Source organism: Hippocampus zosterae, chromosome 9 (assembly GCF_025434085.1).
Source record: "Hippocampus zosterae strain Florida chromosome 9, ASM2543408v3, whole genome shotgun sequence".
NCBI lineage: Eukaryota > Metazoa > Chordata > Actinopteri > Syngnathiformes > Syngnathidae > Hippocampus > Hippocampus zosterae.
In genome coordinates, this window is record NC_067459.1 from 24,274,075 (window position 1) to 24,293,722 (window position 19,648).

General features: G+C 46.7%; 4 protein-coding genes across 10 annotated transcripts in view; 2 read left to right on the forward strand and 2 right to left on the reverse strand.

Annotated features, from left to right (window-relative positions):
- The window catches only part of pigu (phosphatidylinositol glycan anchor biosynthesis, class U), a 97,330-nt gene extending 86,169 nt beyond the window's left edge, over positions 1–11,161 (reverse strand). For 2 of the 4 annotated variants that reach the window (XR_007964129.1, XR_007964128.1), the window contains exons 1-12: positions 10,855–11,161; positions 9,991–10,055; positions 9,835–9,894; positions 9,619–9,681; positions 9,423–9,532; positions 9,226–9,326; positions 9,056–9,153; positions 8,083–8,237; positions 7,343–7,486; positions 7,140–7,264; positions 6,924–7,066; positions 6,304–6,822 (exon numbers count right to left, since the gene is read on the reverse strand). Coding sequence is in view for 1 of the 4 variants with exons in the window: in XM_052076316.1 (XP_051932276.1) it covers positions 6,709–6,822; positions 6,924–7,066; positions 7,140–7,264; positions 7,343–7,486; positions 8,083–8,237; positions 9,056–9,153; positions 9,226–9,326; positions 9,423–9,532; positions 9,619–9,681; positions 9,835–9,894; positions 9,991–10,055; positions 10,855–11,140 (1,464 nt within the window). In the remaining 3 variants the exon portion in view is untranslated. Of the gene's footprint in view, positions 1–5,218; positions 6,823–6,923; positions 7,067–7,139; positions 7,265–7,342; positions 7,487–8,082; positions 8,238–9,055; positions 9,154–9,225; positions 9,327–9,422; positions 9,533–9,618; positions 9,682–9,834; positions 9,895–9,990; positions 10,056–10,854 lie in introns of those variants that run through there. The other 2 variants (XR_007964127.1, XM_052076316.1) reach the window with 2 other exon arrangements.
- LOC127607736 (cytochrome c1, heme protein, mitochondrial) lies at positions 897–5,382 on the forward strand. The gene is made up of 7 exons (XM_052076362.1): positions 897–1,050; positions 2,126–2,316; positions 2,548–2,674; positions 3,431–3,588; positions 4,345–4,505; positions 4,854–4,954; positions 5,054–5,382. The coding sequence occupies exons 1-7, from the start codon at positions 970–972 to the stop codon at positions 5,156–5,158; spliced, it is 924 nt and encodes a 307-aa protein (XP_051932322.1). The 5' UTR covers positions 897–969; the 3' UTR covers positions 5,159–5,382.
- A 288-nt stretch (positions 11,162–11,449) lies between the features above and the next one.
- psmf1 (proteasome inhibitor subunit 1) lies at positions 11,450–15,858 on the forward strand. 2 transcript variants are annotated; one of them, XM_052076372.1, is made up of 7 exons: positions 11,450–11,692; positions 12,471–12,623; positions 12,938–13,020; positions 13,146–13,331; positions 14,385–14,441; positions 15,264–15,428; positions 15,521–15,858. In XM_052076372.1, exons 1-7 carry the CDS (start codon positions 11,564–11,566, stop codon positions 15,570–15,572), a joined length of 825 nt encoding a protein of 274 aa, XP_051932332.1. In that variant the 5' UTR covers positions 11,450–11,563; the 3' UTR covers positions 15,573–15,858. The 2 variants fall into 2 exon arrangements, with proteins under 2 accessions (XP_051932332.1, XP_051932333.1); XM_052076373.1 differs by having other exon boundaries at positions 11,451–11,692; positions 15,267–15,428.
- Positions 15,859–16,583: 725 nt separating this feature from the next.
- On the reverse strand, positions 16,584–19,372 carry tmem74b (transmembrane protein 74B). Of its 3 annotated transcripts, none has more exons than XM_052076382.1 (3): positions 19,090–19,372; positions 18,302–18,514; positions 16,584–17,203 (listed from the first exon to the last, which is right to left on the reverse strand). In XM_052076382.1, the coding sequence occupies exons 2-3, from the start codon at positions 18,464–18,466 to the stop codon at positions 16,691–16,693; spliced, it is 678 nt and encodes a 225-aa protein (XP_051932342.1). In that variant the 5' UTR covers positions 18,467–18,514; positions 19,090–19,372; the 3' UTR covers positions 16,584–16,690. The 3 variants fall into 3 exon arrangements, with proteins under 3 accessions (XP_051932342.1, XP_051932344.1, XP_051932343.1); XM_052076384.1 differs by lacking the exon at positions 19,090–19,372 and adding an exon at positions 18,877–19,020; XM_052076383.1 differs by lacking the exon at positions 19,090–19,372 and adding an exon at positions 18,852–18,981.
- Positions 19,373–19,648: the final 276 nt, after the last annotated feature.

Consider the following 19,648-nt stretch of genomic DNA (forward strand, 5'->3'; position numbering starts at 1 on the left):
GCTGGCTATTGATGTGTATACGGTTACATTATATGTTTGTGAGTTTGGATTAAAAAAAAAGTTTACTGCAAACAAACACAGTCTCCGTGATTAGAAAAATATTATTGTGTATCTCAAAACTCTTCCATCCGGAGTTTTCTGCTTATGGAAAGCAATGAGTGAGGAAAGAATGAGTACAGGATTATTGATGTTTGTTGTCAAAAAATACATTTATTAGATTTTTTTTGGGTAGAAAACAGGATTTGGTTACTGTATGGTGAAAGGAAAAATACACACTGAATATTTTTATTTTATCCATTGCTCTTCCTCTCTGTGGACAAATGCAATGTTTCGGGAATGACTTGACAGGAATGTTTGATACGCATGTTAGAATATGTGCATCCAAATTTTTTTAAATGTGGTCACTGCAGTCTCTGCCTGACCAGTTTTGTCATGCTATGATAAGTTTAGAAATAATTATGATTAAAAACTACATTGGAGGCATAAAATGGGGGCAGATAAATCATTTAAAAAAATCATTTTGATTACATTGTGCTGTCAGGTCATTCAAATGTTTTAAGATTTATAGCAAAACGTACCATGTTAGAATCAAATGTGTGATAGAACTTATTTGTACACGTAGTAGCCACTGTGGAACTTATTAAATATGCGAGATGCCAGCAATAAGATTCCGTGTTGCAAATTGTGCAAGCAAACTGGAATTGACTGATGAGTACGCTGGAAAAAAATATTGTAGCCTCACCTTCATTTTGTAACGTGCCACGATGCATAATTGTTGTGTAAAAATCACATGACTTCTGGTTGAACCATAATTGGGATCTTCAAAATAAATCTCGATCCCATGGTAAAACTTCAATAGCTTTTACCATTGTGAAGGTTCAAACCGGAAACGCCGGAAGGAAACACAAGTGAAAATTTGCCGGTGCCTTCTGAGAGACAGCGAGAGGGCAGTAGGACGGGAAAGAAAAGATGGCGGCGTTACGAGTCGCGGCGCTCTCGGGGAGCGGGAGAGCCCTCCTGTGCACCCCGAAAAACATCACCACGCCAAAGGTAGACGATTCGGACTACGAACATCACTCCCGCGGCGCTTTCAGTACAAAATGTTAACTGTCGCCGCACGTGGACGGACGCCCTGGCTACGAGCTAATGCTAACGTGGATAGCCGTCGGGTGGTGCAGACAAGGTCACCTGCGTTACGCCATCGCATACATTAGTTTTCCATGATTTAGGGTAGATAAAATGTAAGGCAACACCAAAACATATGTTAATGCACCGATAATTTCTGAGTTAAATGCCATCACGTTGTAAAGCCAGATGCAGGCAGGAGCAATGATGTTCAAGAGCAACCTGGTCAGCCTTTAATATTCCATGTTTTTCCATACCGGAAGCACATTAAAGTGTTTATTTAACTGCTGTTTAGGCGTGGTAGGTACTCCGATTGCGCAACGGACCCTTGCCAAACATCACAGATTGTTGTAAATGTTGAGCTAATCGGTTGTGTGTGATGCTAACCGGTTAGCGTTTGAAGAAGCGAGTGGTCTTCCGGTATTGTCTCAAGAACCGAGTGGACTTCCGGTTGGTCTTCTATTTTTTTTTAATGCGTGTGAAATGATTTACATGAAACCAGCATTATCACACAGATCTGTGATAGCCGATTACAGCTGATGTATGTAAATATTAAAATGTTCTGATTTCTTAAAAACAGAGGAAATATACTAAATTTCAAACAGCCAAACGACTCTTTGGCTATTATTTCAACTACAATAATTATGATGATTATTTCTAATCAATGAGTTATTTAATTACAGTCACAATGTGAAATAATGGGTAAATATCCGAAAATCATAATCACATGTGGTCAAATACAGCAAATAAGGCCTGATGTAATGATTATTACATACATCGCACACATACACTAAATTGTTAAAATACATATGGAGGACTACATTTATTTAGCATTAGGAGGTATTAGAAGTGAAATTCATGAAATCAAGATCGAAAGTGACACAATTTGAGATGCCATGGGAAGACAAAGTCTGTCTGACCTTTTTTTTTTTTTTTTTGAAAACTGGCAAATTGTAGCTCAGCGATGTACAGTCCATGTCTGGAATTGTTTTGCCTCCAGGCCAAAATGTCCTTCACAAGCCTGCCTCGCAGCCAGAAGGTGGCGCTGACCACACTGGGCGTGATAGGCGCTGGCGCTGCTGGCCTGGCCCTGGCACTGCACCAGTCCGTCAAAGCCTCCGACCTGGAGCTCCATCCGCCCAACTACCCCTGGAGCCACGGCGGGCCGCTGTCGTCCTTGGACCATGCCAGGTCGGGCCCCTTGTACACGGTTTGCCCACGCCTGACTCCACGCGTCCTCCTTTTTAGTTTGTAAAGGAATGCATATGATGAGGGCAAATGCGGATGGCAAATAGTTTGCTCTAGTAATAAAATAGATAATTTTAACGTTTTCTGAAATTAGTCAAGCATAATCCTTGAACAAGAATATTTCTGACTTGTCGTCATGTGTGTGTGTGTGTGTGTTTGCGCGCGCGGGCGCAGTATTCGCCGCGGCTACCAGGTTTACAAGCAGGTGTGCTCAGCCTGCCACAGCATGGAGTACCTGGCCTTCCGTAACCTGGTGGGAGTGTCGCACACAGAGGACGAAGTCAAGACCATCGCCGAGGAGGTGAGCGTCTTCATAATCGCGCTCCCAAAAATATCACAGGAATTAAATAGTCTCTCTCATTTGCACGCCGTGTTCAGTAACTACGTTATTCAACACAAACCGAGCAACCGGCGACTCGTGAGGCTCATTAGAATTCACTAGTCAACGGGTTTAAATAACAGGCTGGCGCAAACTGACAGGACACAAGAGCAAACTCATATGTCAGGGGTGTCCAAACTTTTTGCCAAGGGGGCCAGATTTTATGTGGTAAAATGTCGGGGGGCCGACCTTGGCTGACATTCTTTACATTGAACAACAATATTGTTCAACAAATTTTAGTAAGCCAGTCTGTTTCACATTTCCATTTTTATTTTAATTTCAACAATCTTAAGAATTTCTTTTGCTTCATTTGAAACAGGAATTTGAAATATGACATATCAGTCAATATAAACACGGAGTAATGTCTCGTTAACTCGTGAGTGATGCCCTCTACTGTCTAAATGCTATTACTCATTTAGTGAATGCTATTACTCATTTAGCCACTAGAGGGAAGCAGTACTCTATGAAACATCACTCACCAGTCTACGAGACCTCAGTCAATGCAACACGTGTTCCATTGCGCCCAAACTGCGGGCCAGTCGGCACTGATTTTATGACAGGGGCCGACGGCCGGATGAAATTCGACCGCGGGCCGGATTTGGCCCCCGGGCCGGACTTTGCACATGCCTGTCATATGTGATGGAGTGCTCCTTTTGTCCCCCCTCTCCCCGCCCTCAGGTGGAAGTGGTCGACGGTCCTGACGAGACGGGCGAGATGTTCACCCGGCCGGGCAAGCTCTCCGACTATTTCCCCAAACCCTACGCCAACCCAGAGGCGGCCCGCGCGGCCAACAACGGCGCCCTGCCGCCCGACCTCAGCTACATCGTCAACGCCAGGTGCGCAAAACCGGGCCCGGTGGCCTTCCGTCTGCTTTGCCAGTCGGCAGTCATATATTACAGTACTCGTATTTCATTTCATGTAACGGACCACTCGCAATGTCATCAAGTAGAATTTAGCTACAAGTAATCGAGTACCGGGCGGCCCGGTAGTCCAGTGGTTAGCACGTGGGCTTCACAGTGCAGAGGTACCGGGTTCGATTCCAGCTCCGGCCTCCCTGTGTGGAGTTTGCATGTTCTCTCCGAGCCTGTGTGGGTTTTCTCCGGGTGCTCCGGTTTCCTCCCACATTCCAAAAATATGCATGGCTGATTGAACGCTCTAAATTGTCCCTAGGTGTGAGTGTGAGCGTGGATGGTTGTTCGTCTCTGTGTGCCCTGTGATTGGCTGGCAACCGATTCAGGGTGTCCCCCGCCTACTGCCCGAAGACAGCTGGGATAGGCTCCAGCACCCCCCGCGACCCTAATGAGGATCAAGCGGCTCGGAAGATGAATGAATGAATGAATAATAATCGAGTACCCACACTGTGACTTGCTTCTCTTGTACTTGGCCATCGGCGCTTCACATTTTCAAACAATTTACAGTGATTACGAATAATGGAATGGAGTAGAGTATTGTGGCCCACATTTTCCTATCGTTGCCTCGTCTCGACCCACTTTTCTACAGGGTTAATATAATAACAATATTGTGTTGATTAATAACCCCCCCCCCCCCAAAAAAAAACATTCGAAAGAACATTGTATTCCAAATCCTTGCAGGCACGGCGGCGAGGACTACGTGTTCAGCCTGCTGACGGGCTACTGTGAGCCCCCCGCTGGCGTGGCGGTGAGGGAGGGTCTCTACTACAACCCCTACTTCCCCGGACAGGCCATCGGCATGGCGCCGCCCATCTACAACGAGATTCTGGAATACGATGACGGTAAGGTGCAAAAAATTTTAAAATAAAAAATAGACAGTGAAAATGGTACAGAAGTGATCTACAGATAAACACAATCAATAAGTAATATGCAGTGTCCCAAACTATGCGGTAGTCGTAGCAAGGAATGCAGTAAAGGACAACGAATTGAAACGCTTCAAGTCAACTTCAAGTATGCCTTGCTAGTCATCTTAGTACAAGTATTACTCAACGGAGGAAAAGAAATGACAGGATTCCCACAGGTCAAAATCTCCACGATTCAAGTGAGGCAAGTCCGTGTGAACGTCAAATGACAAAACAAGCTTCATGACCAATGTCGGGATATGAAATCAAGAGGGACCGTTTCCACAGGGACCCCTGCCACCATGAGCCAGGTGGCCAAGGACGTGTGCACCTTTCTGAGGTGGGCGGCGGAGCCCGAGCACGACCAGCGAAAGCGCATGGGACTCAAGGTCTCTCACACACACACACACACACACACACCAATACTCTTGTTGCAATGAAAATGAAATGTACAATTTGCGTTTTTTTTTTCTTCTTTTTGGTGGCAGCTCTTGATGGGCTCGGCCATCCTGGTGCCACTCCTGTACTACATGAAACGACACAGGTGGGCTGTACTCAAGAGCAGGAAGATCGCCTACAGGCCGCCCAAATAAGGGCACGCGCGAGGGGCTGTGTGACACCCAGCCACACGTCAGTGACAAACACACACAAGCATCTTTCCATCGTGTTTATTGCACAAAGAAAGGAAAATGGTAACAAACTTGCTGCTGTGTGTCAACATTTGACGGAATATTTTTTTTTTCGTTTGTTAAATACTCAACGACCATGTGAGGACCTCGCCTGTTTTACTGTACAAAATAAATTATCTCCCAAAACAGTCTCCGTTCGGTCCGTCCGTAAATACCATTCATTCATTCATTCATCTTCCAAGCCGCTTGATCCTCACTAGGGTCGCGGGGGGTGCTGGAGCCTATCCCAGCTGTCTTCGGGCAGTAGGCGGGGGACACCCTGGATCAGTTGGCAGCCAATCGCAGGGCACACAGAGACGAACAACCATTTACACTCACACTCACAACTAGGGACAATTTAGAGTGTTCAATCAGCCTGCAATGCATATTTTTGGAATGTGGGAGGAAACCGGAGCACCCGGAGAAAACCCACGCAGGCCCGGGGAGAACATGCAAACTCCACACAGGGAGGCCGGAGCTGGAATCGAACCCGGTACCTCTGCACTGTGAAGCCCACGTGCTAACCACTGGACTACCGGGCCGCCTCCGTAAATACCAAAGACGAGAAATTTAAAAATAAACAGTGCGTAGAAATCAACTAGCAGCTTCCACACTAAACATTCTCAATGTAAACAAAACGCTTGTTAGAAAAGTTTTTACCCCCTCCCAAAAAAACCCCAAACCATCCATACGTCTTCATATGCATGACCTCTCAAAGTGGTTTAATGCCACACACTAAAATGAAAAGAAAATAATCCTGAGTGAGTAGGTTGTACTTAGACCCCCCCCCCAAAAAAAACCAAAACAATACAAAATAAATTGGCTTTTTTTTTTTAACCGTGGGTAATTCCAAATGGGTGAATTCATTTAATTCACCAAGTATAGAGATTTGTTGTCACTAGACGAGTTTCCGAATATGACACTTGGGCTCTCAACATTTGGGAATACTTTGTGCTATTTTTGCATTTAACGCAATCCAAACCAATTTGGACATAATTAGCATAAAATACAGCCTTGACGTCGCATTGGTTAAGTTCAGAACCTAAAAAAATTCTTGCGTGTGACATCACTCAATTTGCCACCGATGAGCTGAACTGTCAGGCAAACGATTCGTAGGACTCAAAACTACTGGGAACTAAAAGAAGTGGATTTCCAGTGCCATCGTTGATCGCCTTGATGGCGAAAAGTCCTCCTTTTATCTCGATGCGGCTCAAATCACTTCAACATAGTTTCTATTCTTGCTTTGGCTTGAGCACAAAAATGGAATGGTTTCATTTTTGGGTGAATAATTGATCGCTTTCAAATATGAAAAAGCAACGGTGGGCTGAATTTTGTGGTGGGGGGGGGGGCGGGGGGAGGGGGGTCACCCGTTCTGAGAGGCCCGCAAGAAGCCAGGAGATGGGTGAGAATGATTCGAAGAATGGCCCGTCACATCCGGACATCGTTCCTTCTCCACCCTCCAGCATTTGAAGGTTTTATTTGAGCACCAGCGTGGCCTCAGAGCCGTCTTTCTTCTTTGGGTAGAGTCCGTGGACCAGGTGGTGCTCTCGCCTCAAGAAGGCATAGAAATAGTCCGACACCAGCAGCATCTGCAGGAGTGACAGCAGTGTTTTTTTTTTTTTGTACCTTTTAATAGGGACAAAACTACAGTACAAAGTCCGAGGACGAAAATTTGAAAAGTGTATTTGACCTGAGCGATGTTGAAGACCAACGTGATGGCGAAGTAGAAGTTAGCATTGGCGCTGCCGGCGTTAATCCACAAGTGCCACAACACCGGAAACAGCGCCGAACACATCAGCAGCATGCAGGAAACCAGGAACACGTTGCGAAGGACTGCAAACATCAAGACATGCCGACTTGATTTCGATCCGGACCCCCCCCCCCATGACATTCAAGCCTGACTCACATCTGGCCAGATGACTCCAGATGGGAAGAAAGGCCATGTAGAGAGCGATGTCGCCCACTGTTGGATACGACTTGAAGATGGAGATGATGGCCAGCTGCATGAAAATCAGGAAGATCGGATGCTCCCTGCAACGCGCGCGCATCATTCGGGCCGCTCGTTTTCGCTTAGGGGGTTCTATTCTCGGCGTCGGTAGGAGCACTCACCTGAGTTTGATGGCCAGAGGGACGGTGTAGACGAAGATGTTAATCTGAAAGACGCAGAGGAAGAAGAGGCGGAAGTGTTCGAACATCTCGGCGAAAAAGTACCAGAAGAGGCCGATGTTGGGCGTCAGGTCGGGGACAGAAAGGCTGAAGACAAAAGCGGCGGGGGGTCATTGCACTAGAACCGTTCGCACGCCTGACTCGACCACTTTTCCGCTAGCAATCGGTTTAGTTTTTATGATGGCTTTTTTTTTTTAATATAAAATGACACTGCAACAGTGGTGAGAGAAGACTGTGGGATCCAAATTCCAACACCCCCCCCCTCCCTCCCCACACACACTTTTTACTTCAATTCAATGGGCATTGTGCTGCAGCATACGACAAACATGAGACTGTGACCCTCCAGCAATATTAGTCGTAGTCTTTGTTGCGAATAAAGAATATACGCCTATGAGAATTGTTACATTATCTGTCCACATGTGTTGCTCCACTGTTTGTGTTCTAATAGGCCACACTGTTGCATGGATGCTATTGGTTAGCCTGTCTATGGCGTTTCCCATTATGTGTCAACATTAAGCTAGCGGCGGCTATATCGTCGTTTTCAATACACAATGTACCGGACACCAAGTTGAGACTTTAACGCAAGTGATAATCTTCAATCAAATTGCTTTTTTTTGTTCAGGTATATATACAAGTGTACTCAAGTATGGTTTTTAAGTAGCGGTACTTCAGCACATGCTCACATGAAGCCGTAGACTGAAGGCAGGAAGTCCCACGAGCCCAGCAGGAAGAAGGAGAGGGCCACCATCACCAGGAGACTGCCCAGATACATGAAGGCGTATTGGGCCACGAACCACCAGAAACTCAGCCGATATGCGTTGATGGGGATAAACTGACGCTGCATGGACACACACACACACACACGGCGTGATTTTTCTAGTCGACCCAGGAATTTTTGTGAGGGGGTCTGTCAGCATCTTGTGGCTTCTTGGTGCCCAAAGTGAAGTCGCTCCTTTACACTAAGGAACTACATCAAAGTCAGTAGAGGAACTTCATTCAGACAAACACAGTGCAATGCTGCCAGCTCATCTCATCGTGGTGCTGAGGAGTTAACCATGTTGGTGTGAGTTGAGGAGCTTCATTGAGACAAAGGCAGAGCATTGCGGTCATCTTGGCGCCGGGGATTTTTGTTGAAGTGAGATAAGAAGTTTCATTTCGATAGAGACGTTGCTTTGAAGACATCTTGTGACATTTTTGGGGGCCAAGGAACTCCACAAAGTGAGTTTAGATGAATGTAGTAATCTGCTGCTCGCTTGCGGTTTTGAGAAACAACAATGAGGTGAGTTGGGGAACCTTACTTGGAGGTGGTGGGGGGGTAGTGCTTTATTATCTTTTGACAATTGGGTCCTGAGGAACTACAATGAAGTGCCTTGAGGATCTTAACTTAGACACAAGTACCGCTTTGCTGCCATCTTGAGAGCGTTGGAGTGAGGTTAGACGCTTCAATTCAACAAAGGTAGTGTTTAGAAGACATCTTGTCACATTTTGGTCTTAAGGAACAATGCTGAAATTAATTGAGGGAGCTTGGTTTGGACAAAAGTAGCGATTTGCCACATTGTCGTGGCATCTATAAGCAAATGTAAATCTTTTTAGGCAGGCGTCAGCTGTTGACAGATTTTCAGGGTGAGGCTAATCGACCGGCGCGGACGAGCTCACCTGCATGAGGTAGAGCAGCGCGCCGACGCACAGCGTGAGCGGGTAGAGGCTCTGGTATGTGGCCAAGGCCAAGAAAATGGCGCTCAGCAACATGTTCCCTGTCCACAAAACAAACGTGTGAGACTGAGCGCCTTCCCGGCGGAAGGTCGCGCACGAGACAGCCGGCTCACCTTTCACCGTGGCCAGGAGGAAGAGCGACACCACGGCGTTGTTCAGGCAGCACGTGGACTTGGCGACGCAGGACAGCACGGTGAACGGGTTCAGAAGGTAACTGTGTGACCGGAACACCCGGGACATCAAAAGGCAGATTTTTTTCTTGTTTGTTGGAATAAACGTCTGATAACTTTTTCTTCGGCTGGGTACTCACAACAGAGCCGCTTTGAGGGGGATGTAGTACATCTCTTTGGGGGTTCGGACCAGCTCGTGACAGTCTGCGGGGTAGCGGTCGGCTTCCAGAGCGAATTTCTGCTTCCTGAACTGGAAACAACCATTGACGGGTGTTGCTGGTTATCAGAAGTCATTGAGGATTATTGACGGTCACCACGTTTGTGTGGCTTCCTCACCACTTGCTTGTTGTATTCCTTCACCACGTAGTAGAAGGCCACCGCCACGATGATGTCGGCCAGCTGGGGAGACAATTGCGCCATCTTTTAGCTTTAGGCTAGTCCACTTTCAAGGTGTTTATTGTCGTCGTCTTTTTTTTTAATACCGTAATTTTCAAGAGTATAAGATGGACCGTGCCATGTGTAACCGTGTAACAAGAAGCACAAATTACTTACGATGAATGTAATTTCTGCATAGTCCACCAGGAAGTGGAAGAAGTAGATGATGAGAGGGGTCTAAGACGGACAGAAAAAGACGTATTCATAATGTTTTCATGGAAAATGTGAAGAAGATCCTATTATGGGTGTGTGCGGACGTGTTCAATCCCTTACCTCATGAAACACATCTCCCGCATAGGGCGACACTCCCAAATCCAGTAGAGCCAAACCTTCCACAACTAGAAAACCAACAGAAAGATGATTATTTATTGTTTTTGTGTGATAGTGATAGATAGTCAGTGATGGATAGTGATAAAAAAACAGTGAAGACTACAGGACTACAGGACTATAGGACTCTGTCCTATGTGTTGTCTTGTGTTATTTTTGTTATTTTTGACTTCAAAATGGCGCCGCGAGAGTGGCTGCCTTTCCAGCAGCTCCTATTTTTTTGTTGTTCTACTTCTTCCTTTCATAACTTTGCTGCTGTGAATCTGGAATTTCTCCATTGCGAGACTAATAAAGGTTTTCTTAATCTTAAGGAATCTGAGATTTATTGTGGAGCGTCTGAAAATCTGAGAATTTAGACAACTGTATGATAAACTCTCAACGACAGGTTTCTAAACGATTAATTGATAATCAACTCAGCACAATAGAGCAGTTTAAAACAACCACCGCTGTATACAAAGTGTTGTACATGGAGCAAAAATAGTTCATAGAACAACGAATGCCAATTACGCAAAGGAGGAAGTGGTACATCCGGACACTTGTGACGTCAGCAAAACCAATCATCAAAGTTGTCCAAGTCTTCCGGGTGAATTCGATGAGCCAGAGTAATATCCAAAGCATTAAACTATGAATGTTCTTTTTCACCTTAGCTTGCTTTTGGGACACTGTGTGTATGCATATAAGAAGCTAACTCGGCAGTGGCTTTGAGGGAATACTGCCTTTCAAATTAGAACACAGGAGCGACACTTCACCCGTACAACTAAGCCCCTAATCGCACCTCCCACGACCCCTCCAAAAGGCCGCCACGCTCACCTCTCTTCCATGCGGTTAACGGGGACACCACCTCTACCCTCTCGGCGATCCAATATGCAAAAGTGGACCTAAAAAGAGCTGCACGGATAGTGACAGCCACGATCAGCAGGAGCGTCAATGGAGCCGCCATTTTGGCATTTGCACCAATGCACGGGGCACGCTGGGAAATGAAGTCCGTTGATGGTAATCTCTCGTGCACACACACACACGCGCGGGCGCGCACTTTTTTTAAATTTAAGAACACATTAACCACGAATTTCACTGTTCTAGAGTGCGGAAGTGTCATTTAGGTGCCGGGATCAACCACAACAGACGAAGGAAGTTGAAATTCGTTGTTAGCGTTCAATATCAGTTACAGTACGTACCGTAAAGTACAGCACTGTACATCACAAATGGTCACAGTTTGTATAATAACGTGGGAGAACGAAGATGAACGACTTTAAAATGACCGCTGGCAACTTTGAGTTGTTTTCCCCCACAGAAGTGGCAATACGCGTTTTATTAAAATATTATATTTGACCCGTTGGCGTTCATTTAAAAAGTGATTATTGAGTGAGTATCCAATCTTGTTCCTCTTTCGCTTTACTTTGAAAAGCCCCAGCGGAAAGGGTACCCGCCTCCTTATTGTGAAGTTGTACATTGCCACCTTTAATTTGGTTTCACTGTCGATTCGCTTGTGAGCGCGTTAACAGTTGTTTGGTTTTGTCCCATGGCGGGTTTGGAACTATTGTATTCGTGTTGTGGCGACTCCATCTCATGTCCGCAGGACGCCGTTGTGTGTTTCGTCCACTGGGAGGTCGTCAAAAGCGGATACAAGTGCCTCGGCTCCGGGGATGAGGTAAACGCACTCGCGTCGCTTCATCGTGTCATTTGAAGATAACTGGATGTTTTCTTCGGTGCAACTGTCCTGCGCATTTGAGTCACTTACTGGTGAGTGCGTTTAGGCGGTGATGCTAAAAGATACATGCTAATGCTAAGCGTTAGGAAGTCATGTGACAACGTCGCATTTTTTAAAGGAGACATATTAGGCTTTTTTTTTTAAGAGTGTCATTATCAGGTTGCCCCAGAAGTTTATTGCTGTCACACCAGAGGAAAATTGAGCATCCCCTTTCAACGTAATAAATGTCACGTTTCAAAGTGATATTTCATCACGTTAAAACGTGTTAAGTTGTGCGGTAAATTTTAAAGCGAGAGATTTTGGAAACCCATTGAAATAATTTCTTCAAGTTCAGGTCATTGGTGTGTGAATGTGTCGCCTTGTCGTATTTTCAATGTTGTGAAACACTTGAGAGGCAAAAAGTCTCCATTTGTGACCTGGACTGTAAGGAATTCCTTCATTTTAGTTTGGGTCGACGTGAGAATGATCAAGTTTCAGTAAATCACGTTGAAATATGAAAGTAAAAATGTTCATGTCAAAACATGAAAATCATCACGTAATAACGTGATACGGAACTTTTTTTTTCTGGCGTGGCGGCAGTACGCTGTCTGTAGGTTGCAACAGAAATTCAGAGAGACCGGACGAGTCACAGAAAGAAGAGCAACATGGGATGTATGTGTTTCTTCTGTCATCTTTCCATCATCTTGTCTATTTCTTTTTTTCTTTTGGTGGTCGTCAGGCTCGGAGCAGCGACAAGAAGTCGGAATTGTTGCCGTCGGACTGGAGCGGCAACAAAGTGGAATATGCCCTGAGGTACGCCTCGGAGCAGGGGGACGCTCAGCTGTTACTCAAAGCGCTCCTGGTTGATTCGGCGCTCGTCTTCAACCTCATGGTAGGACTTCAACGTTGTCATGATGGATTAGGGTTGCAAAATTTGAGGAATTTTCCATTTTGGGGACTTTCCTTGGGATGTCACACGGGATGATATAATTGTCCAAATTTCAGCCTCTCTACCGTAAAATCCACTGGTGAAAGGCCAGTTATAAATATTTTAAGACAAGACGTCAACAACATTCCTGCCCCTAGCCGACATCATGTGTGAATCTAGATTTTTATTCTCTCTCCTATTTTTTTTAATCAAATGATAACTAGGTAACAGTTCTTGAAAAAAATGTTTGACATAAGTCACTTTTGTGTTTGGGAAAGAACCGCAGCACACAGCAGAGCTCGGACGTGATCGTCAATCTCAACGAGCACGTGGATGCCGCCCACCTGCGCACCTTCGACAGGTGGGTGCGACTTTGGGGGCCGGCTCGTTTTTAAACATTCCAACATTTTATTATCCCATGATGTCGTTTTGCCTTGCAAAGTGGCCCGTGTTTTGTTTTTGTTTGTTTGTTTTTTGTATGTTCAGAGTGTTCAAGGACGCAGGCGGTCTGGTGGCGGCCATTCGCTCTCGCCTGCTGCCGTCACGGGACAAACGGACGCAAGCAGAGCAAAGTGAACGGACGCGCAGGTTGGACAGCCGCGACGAGGACAACCTCGATGACCCCTTGTGGGTTCCCGACAGGCACCCCCGACATGCCACGCAGCCACACTGGTACAAGTGAAATCCAGGTTGACAATTAAAAGTCGCCATGGCGACAAGCTTTGTCATCACGCGCCACGCCTGCGACGCGGACAAATGTATTAGGACGACGTCTCGTTGTTGCCGTATTAGCCATCGCCATTGAGCAAGTTCACTTGTCCAACATCTTGCTGCCGCAGAACTTTGTTGATGTGAGATGAGGAGTTTCATTCAGACAAAAGTAGTGCTTTGCCATCATCTTGTGACATGCTTGTGCCAAGGGAGTGTGTCGACATGGATCGGGGAGTTCCGCTTTAACAAACGTAGTGCCTCTCCGCCCCGACTGTGGCATCAGAGTGCCAAGTGGGACTATGTTGACCTGAGTTGCGGAGTTTCATTTTGGTCAAAGTAGTGCTTTGTTCCCACTCTGTGGCATGTATACACCAGTTCAAACCGTTTTAAGTGGGTTGGGTCAGTTACTCTAAGGTGAGAAGCTCGGTCATCCGGGAGGGGCTCAGAGTCGAGCCGCTTCTCCTCCACATCGAGAGGAGCCAGATGAGGTGGTTTGGGCATCTGATTCGGATGCCTCCTGAGCGCCTCCCTGGTGAGGTGTTCCGGGCATGTCCCACCGGGAGGAGACCCCGGGGAAGACCCAGGACACGCTGGAGAGACTATGTCACCCAGCTGGCCTGGGAACGCCTCGGGATCCCCCGGGGAGAGCTGGAAGAAGTAGCTAGGGAGAGGGAAGTCTGGGCTTCCCTGCTAAAGCTGTTGCCCCCGCGACCCGGCCCCGGATAAGCGGTAGATGATGGATGGGTCAGTTACTCACATATTTTTGCCCCCCCAACCATGAGTTTCCCCCCCATCACTTCAACGTGGATTCCCTGCCATCAGGAGGCTATAAGAGGGTGCCAAAGCACTACTTTTACAGTATATTAGGCAGGTCTTTGTTAGGGTAAACAATGAAGAGGTGAGATATTCGGTAAATATCAGACATGTACTTTTTTTAGTCGGCATGGCAACGGGCTTTGGCACCGTCACGCCAATTTGATGACTCGACGGCATCCCGTCACATGTGTTTTTCAGGCACGATCCCATGGCGCCGCCGTTCTCGGTGGGAGGCGCCGATCTGGATCCGCTGGGGTGAGTCACACCCAGATGACCTCTTCAAATTATTATTTTTTTTTTTCAAGTTCAAACAAATCCCTTCGCTCCCCCCCCCCAAAAAAAAAATGCTGAGTTTGGTCTCTCATGGAGTTGTTTTTTTCGTTTTCATCTTGTTATTTGGACACTCACTGGTGTCCAAAATTCATTCATTCATTCATCTCCCAAGCCGCTTGATCCTCACTAGGATCGCGGGGGTGCTGGAGCCTATCCCAGCTGTCTTCGGGCAGTAGGCGGGGGACACCCCGAATTGGTAGCCAGCCAATCGCAGGACACACAGAGACAAACAACCATGCACACCCTCACTCACACCTCGGGACAATTTAGAGCGTCCAATCAGCCTGCCACGCATGTTTTTGGAATGTGGGAGGAAACCGGAGCACCCGGAGAAAACCCACGCAGGCCCGGGGAGAACATGCAAACTCCACACAGGGAGGCCGGAGCTGGAATCGAACCCGGTACCTCTGCACTGTGAAGCCCACGTGCTAACCACTGGACTACCGGCCCTTGGTGTCCAAAATATTTATCCCAAATAAGACTTTTTCTTCAACATTGTCCTCATCACTCCATTTCGTCAGTTTTTGACACAATTTCATAATGTTTCCCTTTCAAATGATGCACTTTCAATTTTTTTTTTCCTTCCCAGCAAGTTTATCCAATTCAAGACTATATTTCTTGACATTTGGCTTCAATTTTCCAAAGGAACGTCCTGTTCTCGTCCCAATACTTAAGTTGAACTGAAATTGGCCTTCCTGCACGCGTGCCAATATTTGAGTTTGTCACGTTCTCTCGCCCTCCCAGCAGGTCAGTGTCAGGCGGTGGGATGATCGTCGACCCTTTGCGCATGGGCTACCCCCGCTCGGGTTTCGACCCGTCCAGCGGCATCCCGGACATCCTGCCACCTGGCGCGGTGCCGCCCGGCGCCCGCTTCGACCCGTTCGGACCTGTCGGACGCCACCGGGCCGGGTGAGACGCGTCGCCAACTCATTCGCTCACTCGCGCGTGTTGCTGCTTGGTGAAAATTTTGTTCTCATGAAAGGCCGGTTGTGTTCCCTCAGGCCCAACCCGGACCACTTGCCCCCGCCGGGTTATGACGACATGTTCATGTAAGCCGCTTTCCCGGCTGCCACTTGCCCGCTTCCTGTCCTCTCTCCAATCAGAGCCAGGAGGGGTAATCGGCAAAGTCACGAAACTTCGCAATTCGCCCAAAAGCAAGTTGGAATTGTTAAGAACTGAAATTTTGGTGTGAATTTGTCAGGAAATATTGAAGGAAAAGGGAACTTGTAGGGCCCGATCGATATGGATTCTGTTTCTTTCTGACTTTTTTTTAGGCAGATTCTGTTTTCTGGCAGAATAAAAGTCCAACAGTCTAAAAAAGAAAAATTACAAAAAATAACTGTGGGTCCCTTCATGCTTAAAACAATGATATGACCTTGAGTAATTGTTTAGCTTTACAACATGGGCAAAATCAGCCAAGACACTTTTTTTTGGGGGGGGGCGGGGGTATTTCTTTGAATGTCATTATCGTTGTCTTTTGTAACGTAAGTAAAAAATCAGCAGATTTTTGCACGTCTTAAAAGAGATCATTATGGCTGATTATTCAATGTGTAATATGCCCAAGTAAATATGTAAATTATCTCTTAAAAAAACGTGTGAATGTCCTTTTCAAAAAAGTCAACTTTTGCTTCAAAGTGTGTCACGATCAAGGATTGCATCCCCGTAAGTCAAACTTACACCCTCAACATTTTTACTTTGAGCTCATTCAACGCACATGAAACAATGACAACAAAAAAATGCCATTTCAAGCGTGTGACCCAAAACCTTTTTGTGTCAAAATTTCACATTTCTTCAATTCTTATGTCCACCTTACCACGATTCCTACCTTTGACCTTCTAATCACCACATGATGCCATTTTTTTATTTTCAATTTTGCCACTTTTTTTTTTGTAGTCCCGTTTCCCAAATTGTCTCCACTTTTTAATTCTAGTAGATTCCCCCAAAACCGTTACATCAATTTCTTGACATTTTCTTCACTTTTGTGTCCCAAACATTTGTCCTAATTCACTTTTTCTCCTCCATACTTCCCTTTCTGTCGATGTCCCGATATTTTTGCCCCGATTCCACGTTGACCTCGCATCAGGCGGGCAGGTGTCCCGAGACCTTTTAGCCCAGCCGATGCCATGTATTGGCCCCGCGCCGGCGAAGCTCACAGCCGAGTCGCGTTGCTGTCACTCGGCCGGTGGCGCGGGTCCCAGTTGCTCGGTCTCGGCCGGCGGGTCCTCCCCGGCGGCGAGCTGCTTCATCCTCATGTGGACGGAGCCGTACGTCCGCTTGGGCCGCAGGAAGGGCGCCCGCCGGCGGCGATACGGGAAGAAGATGGCGTGTCCCCGGCACACGGAGGCCATGAGGAGCAGGGAAAGGAAGATCCCGCCCAGGGTGAGCAACCCCAGGCCGGCGATGATGCACTTGTCGAGGTGCGAGCCCAGCCGGGCGTAGTACAGCTCCAGCTGCTCCATCTGCCGGGCCGGCAAGGCGTCGCGGTCCACGCGGGCTTCCCTGGGGATGGCATATGCCACCAGGACCAGCGAGATGCCGCTCAACAGCAACACCACGGCCAAAGCCAGGCCCGCGTCGGACGAGCGGCGACCGCCGACGCCGTCGTCCGGTGCGGTCCAGTCAGCATTGGAATCCCGGACCGCGTCGTCGTTGTCCTCATCGTCGCGAGGCGGAACAGCTGAGTCCTGAAGGAGACGGACAAATGTGGATTTGCTTTCATTTGCTTGCGGTATCCCAATACTTTTGTCCAAACTCCACCTTTTCTTCCAACATGACTTCCTGTATGTGACGCAACGTACAGAATCTGAATCTGAATACGCATCTTGGCTACTCCTTTGCAACTTTGTTTTCGACTACGACCCTACTCTGAGCCAACTAGCTGTGTGTATTTTAAACACAGACATTTTTCGCCGAAAAAAACGACCATGTACGGTAAGTCGTTTCTTTCGGCTAAAAACGCCTTACTATACATGGTCGTTTTTTGGGGGGGCGAAAAACGCCTTACTATACACGGTCGTTTTTTTTCGGCGAATAACGCCTTACCATACATGGTCGTTTTTTTGGGGGGCGAAAAACGCCTTACTATATATGGTCTTTTTTTTTTTCAGCTAAAAACGCCTTACGTGGTCGGGGTTTTTTTTGGCGAAAAACGCCTTACATGGTCGTTTTTTGGGGGGCTAAAAACGCCTTACTATACATGGTCGTTTTTTGGGGGCTAAAAACGCCTTTCTATACATGGTCGTTTTTTTCGGCGAAAAACGCCTTATTATACATGGTCGTTTTTTGGGGGGCTAAAAACGGCTTACTATACATGGTCCTTTTTTTTCGGCTAAAAACGCCTTACTATACATGGTCGTTTTTTGGAGCTAAAAACGCCTTACTATTCATGGTCGTTTTTTTCGGCGAAAAACGCCTTACTACACATGGTCGTTTTTTTCAGCGAAAAATGCCTTACTACACATGGTCGTTTTTTTCGCCTCATTAGTATAATGAGTTCTCCCCGGGCCTGCGTGGGTTTTCTCCGGGTGCTCCGGTTTCCTCCCACATTCCAAAAACATGCGCGGCAGGCTGATTGAACACTCTAAATTGTCCCTAGGTGTGAGTGTGAGTGTGAGTGCGAATGGTTGTTCGTCTATGTGTGCCCTGCGATTGGCTGGCAACCGATTCAGGGTGTCCCCCGCCTACTGCCCGAAGACAGCTGGGATAGGCTCCAGCACCCCCCGCGACCCTAGTGAGGATCAAGCGGTACGGAAGATGAATGAATAGTATAATGAGAGAAGAACCTTGCAGCTTCTTGAGGTGGTCGTAGAGCAACCCGTCACCTCCTGGTGCCGTTGTTGCTCATGGTCGGGCTCGTAGGAAGCATTGCGGAATCCTCGGCAAACATCGCCTGTCTTGTTCGCGTTAGGCAGCTCACGGAGCTCTACGATTTCCAGTGATGAGTCCATGGAAATGCAGTCGTGTCGTTGCGACTCCTCCAATCAGCATCTTCCTCACTGGACACAATGACATCACCATTATAGTATTGTATTGTATTGTATCATTATTAGAGAGTCCTCTTTGTTTTACACTCGCTAACAAGTTTCTAATTGGTTTCATTGACAACACAAACATTAGCCTCCAATTTGCTTCCATTGTATTCCTTCTAACAGGGGTTTAACTTCTTTTTCACTTGCATGAACATTAAAATTTGAGCTCAATCTGACACGAACACAAAAACAGATTTACACTTCCTCACATATGAATGAAATTTAAAAAAATGTTTTTAAACATTTATACACACACATAATTCTTTTACGTGAAATTATGACAACATAGTGAGGCGCCTCCAACCTCAAAAGCAAAGGCGACCACCCACCACCGTGTCACCTCTCACGCGCATGCGCACCGGGCGGAAGGCGCGCGCGACCTTGCGACGACGTCCACTTGACTCCACACACACGCGCGCACACGCACGCAGGGCCACACCTGACGAGCATCCAATTCAGACATGATCAATCACACCCCGAATGGAATCATGATAACCGGCGCATGAAGAAAGGAAGAAAAAGAAGAGGAGGATAGCGTTTACCAGGCAGCAGGCAGGCAGGCAGCAGAAGATGAAGATGGATGGACGACGAAAGGACGACCAAAGAGCAGACGGAAGGGGGGGACGAGAGCGCAGCAACGCGCATGAGCACAAGGGGTAGACGCGGCACTCTGTTGTACCGCGGTTGGCCGCTAGAGAGCATGTTCGCGCACCGACTCAAAAGGAGACTTCGGATTCAAATAAATCTGCTTTGAGGAAGAAATGGCCTGAACGAATGTGAATTTTCACAAACATTCCCAACAGAGCAACACAGGAAGGATCTGCATTTTCGCAGTTTAATATTTTATATAAAAGTAATGATATGATATCGAGCCTGATTTGAGTTTCATCACGTGATTTAAAAAAAATATTTGGCTTATTTCTATATTTGCATATTTACATTTTTAATATATACTAAATTTAATGAAACGTAGGAATTTATCATATTAGTCTTTATCATTTAAAGGTCAAATTGAGCGTCACAATGTTTAATTTCTATTTGAATTATGTTTGGAGACTTCATGACAAATGAAATGTTTGCATTTGATGTTAAATGTTTTAA

What these genes read in the sequence shown, in the direction of transcription:
- LOC127607736 (XM_052076362.1), top strand. Translation starts at nt 970, where the DNA reads ATGGCGGCGTTACGAGTCGCGGCGCTCTCGGGGAGCGGGAGAGCCCTC. An exon ending in AGCTACATCGTCAACGCCAG is followed by an intron (nt 3,589 to 4,344) that starts GTGCGCAAAACC and finishes AAATCCTTGCAG; the next exon opens with GCACGGCGGCGAGGACTACG. An exon ending in GAAAGCGCATGGGACTCAAG is followed by an intron (nt 4,955 to 5,053) that starts GTCTCTCACACA and finishes TTTTGGTGGCAG; the next exon opens with CTCTTGATGGGCTCGGCCAT.
- psmf1 (XM_052076372.1), top strand. Translation starts at nt 11,564, where the DNA reads ATGGCGGGTTTGGAACTATTGTATTCGTGTTGTGGCGACTCCATCTCA. An exon ending in GCCGATCTGGATCCGCTGGG is followed by an intron (nt 14,442 to 15,263) that starts GTGAGTCACACC and finishes TCGCCCTCCCAG; the next exon opens with CAGGTCAGTGTCAGGCGGTG. An exon ending in GTCGGACGCCACCGGGCCGG is followed by an intron (nt 15,429 to 15,520) that starts GTGAGACGCGTC and finishes GTGTTCCCTCAG; the next exon opens with GCCCAACCCGGACCACTTGC.
- tmem74b (XM_052076382.1), bottom strand. Translation starts at nt 18,466, where the DNA reads ATGGACTCATCACTGGAAATCGTAGAGCTCCGTGAGCTGCCTAACGCG. An exon ending in CCACCTCAAGAAGCTGCAAG is followed by an intron (nt 17,204 to 18,301) that starts GTTCTTCTCTCA and finishes CGTCTCCTTCAG; the next exon opens with GACTCAGCTGTTCCGCCTCG.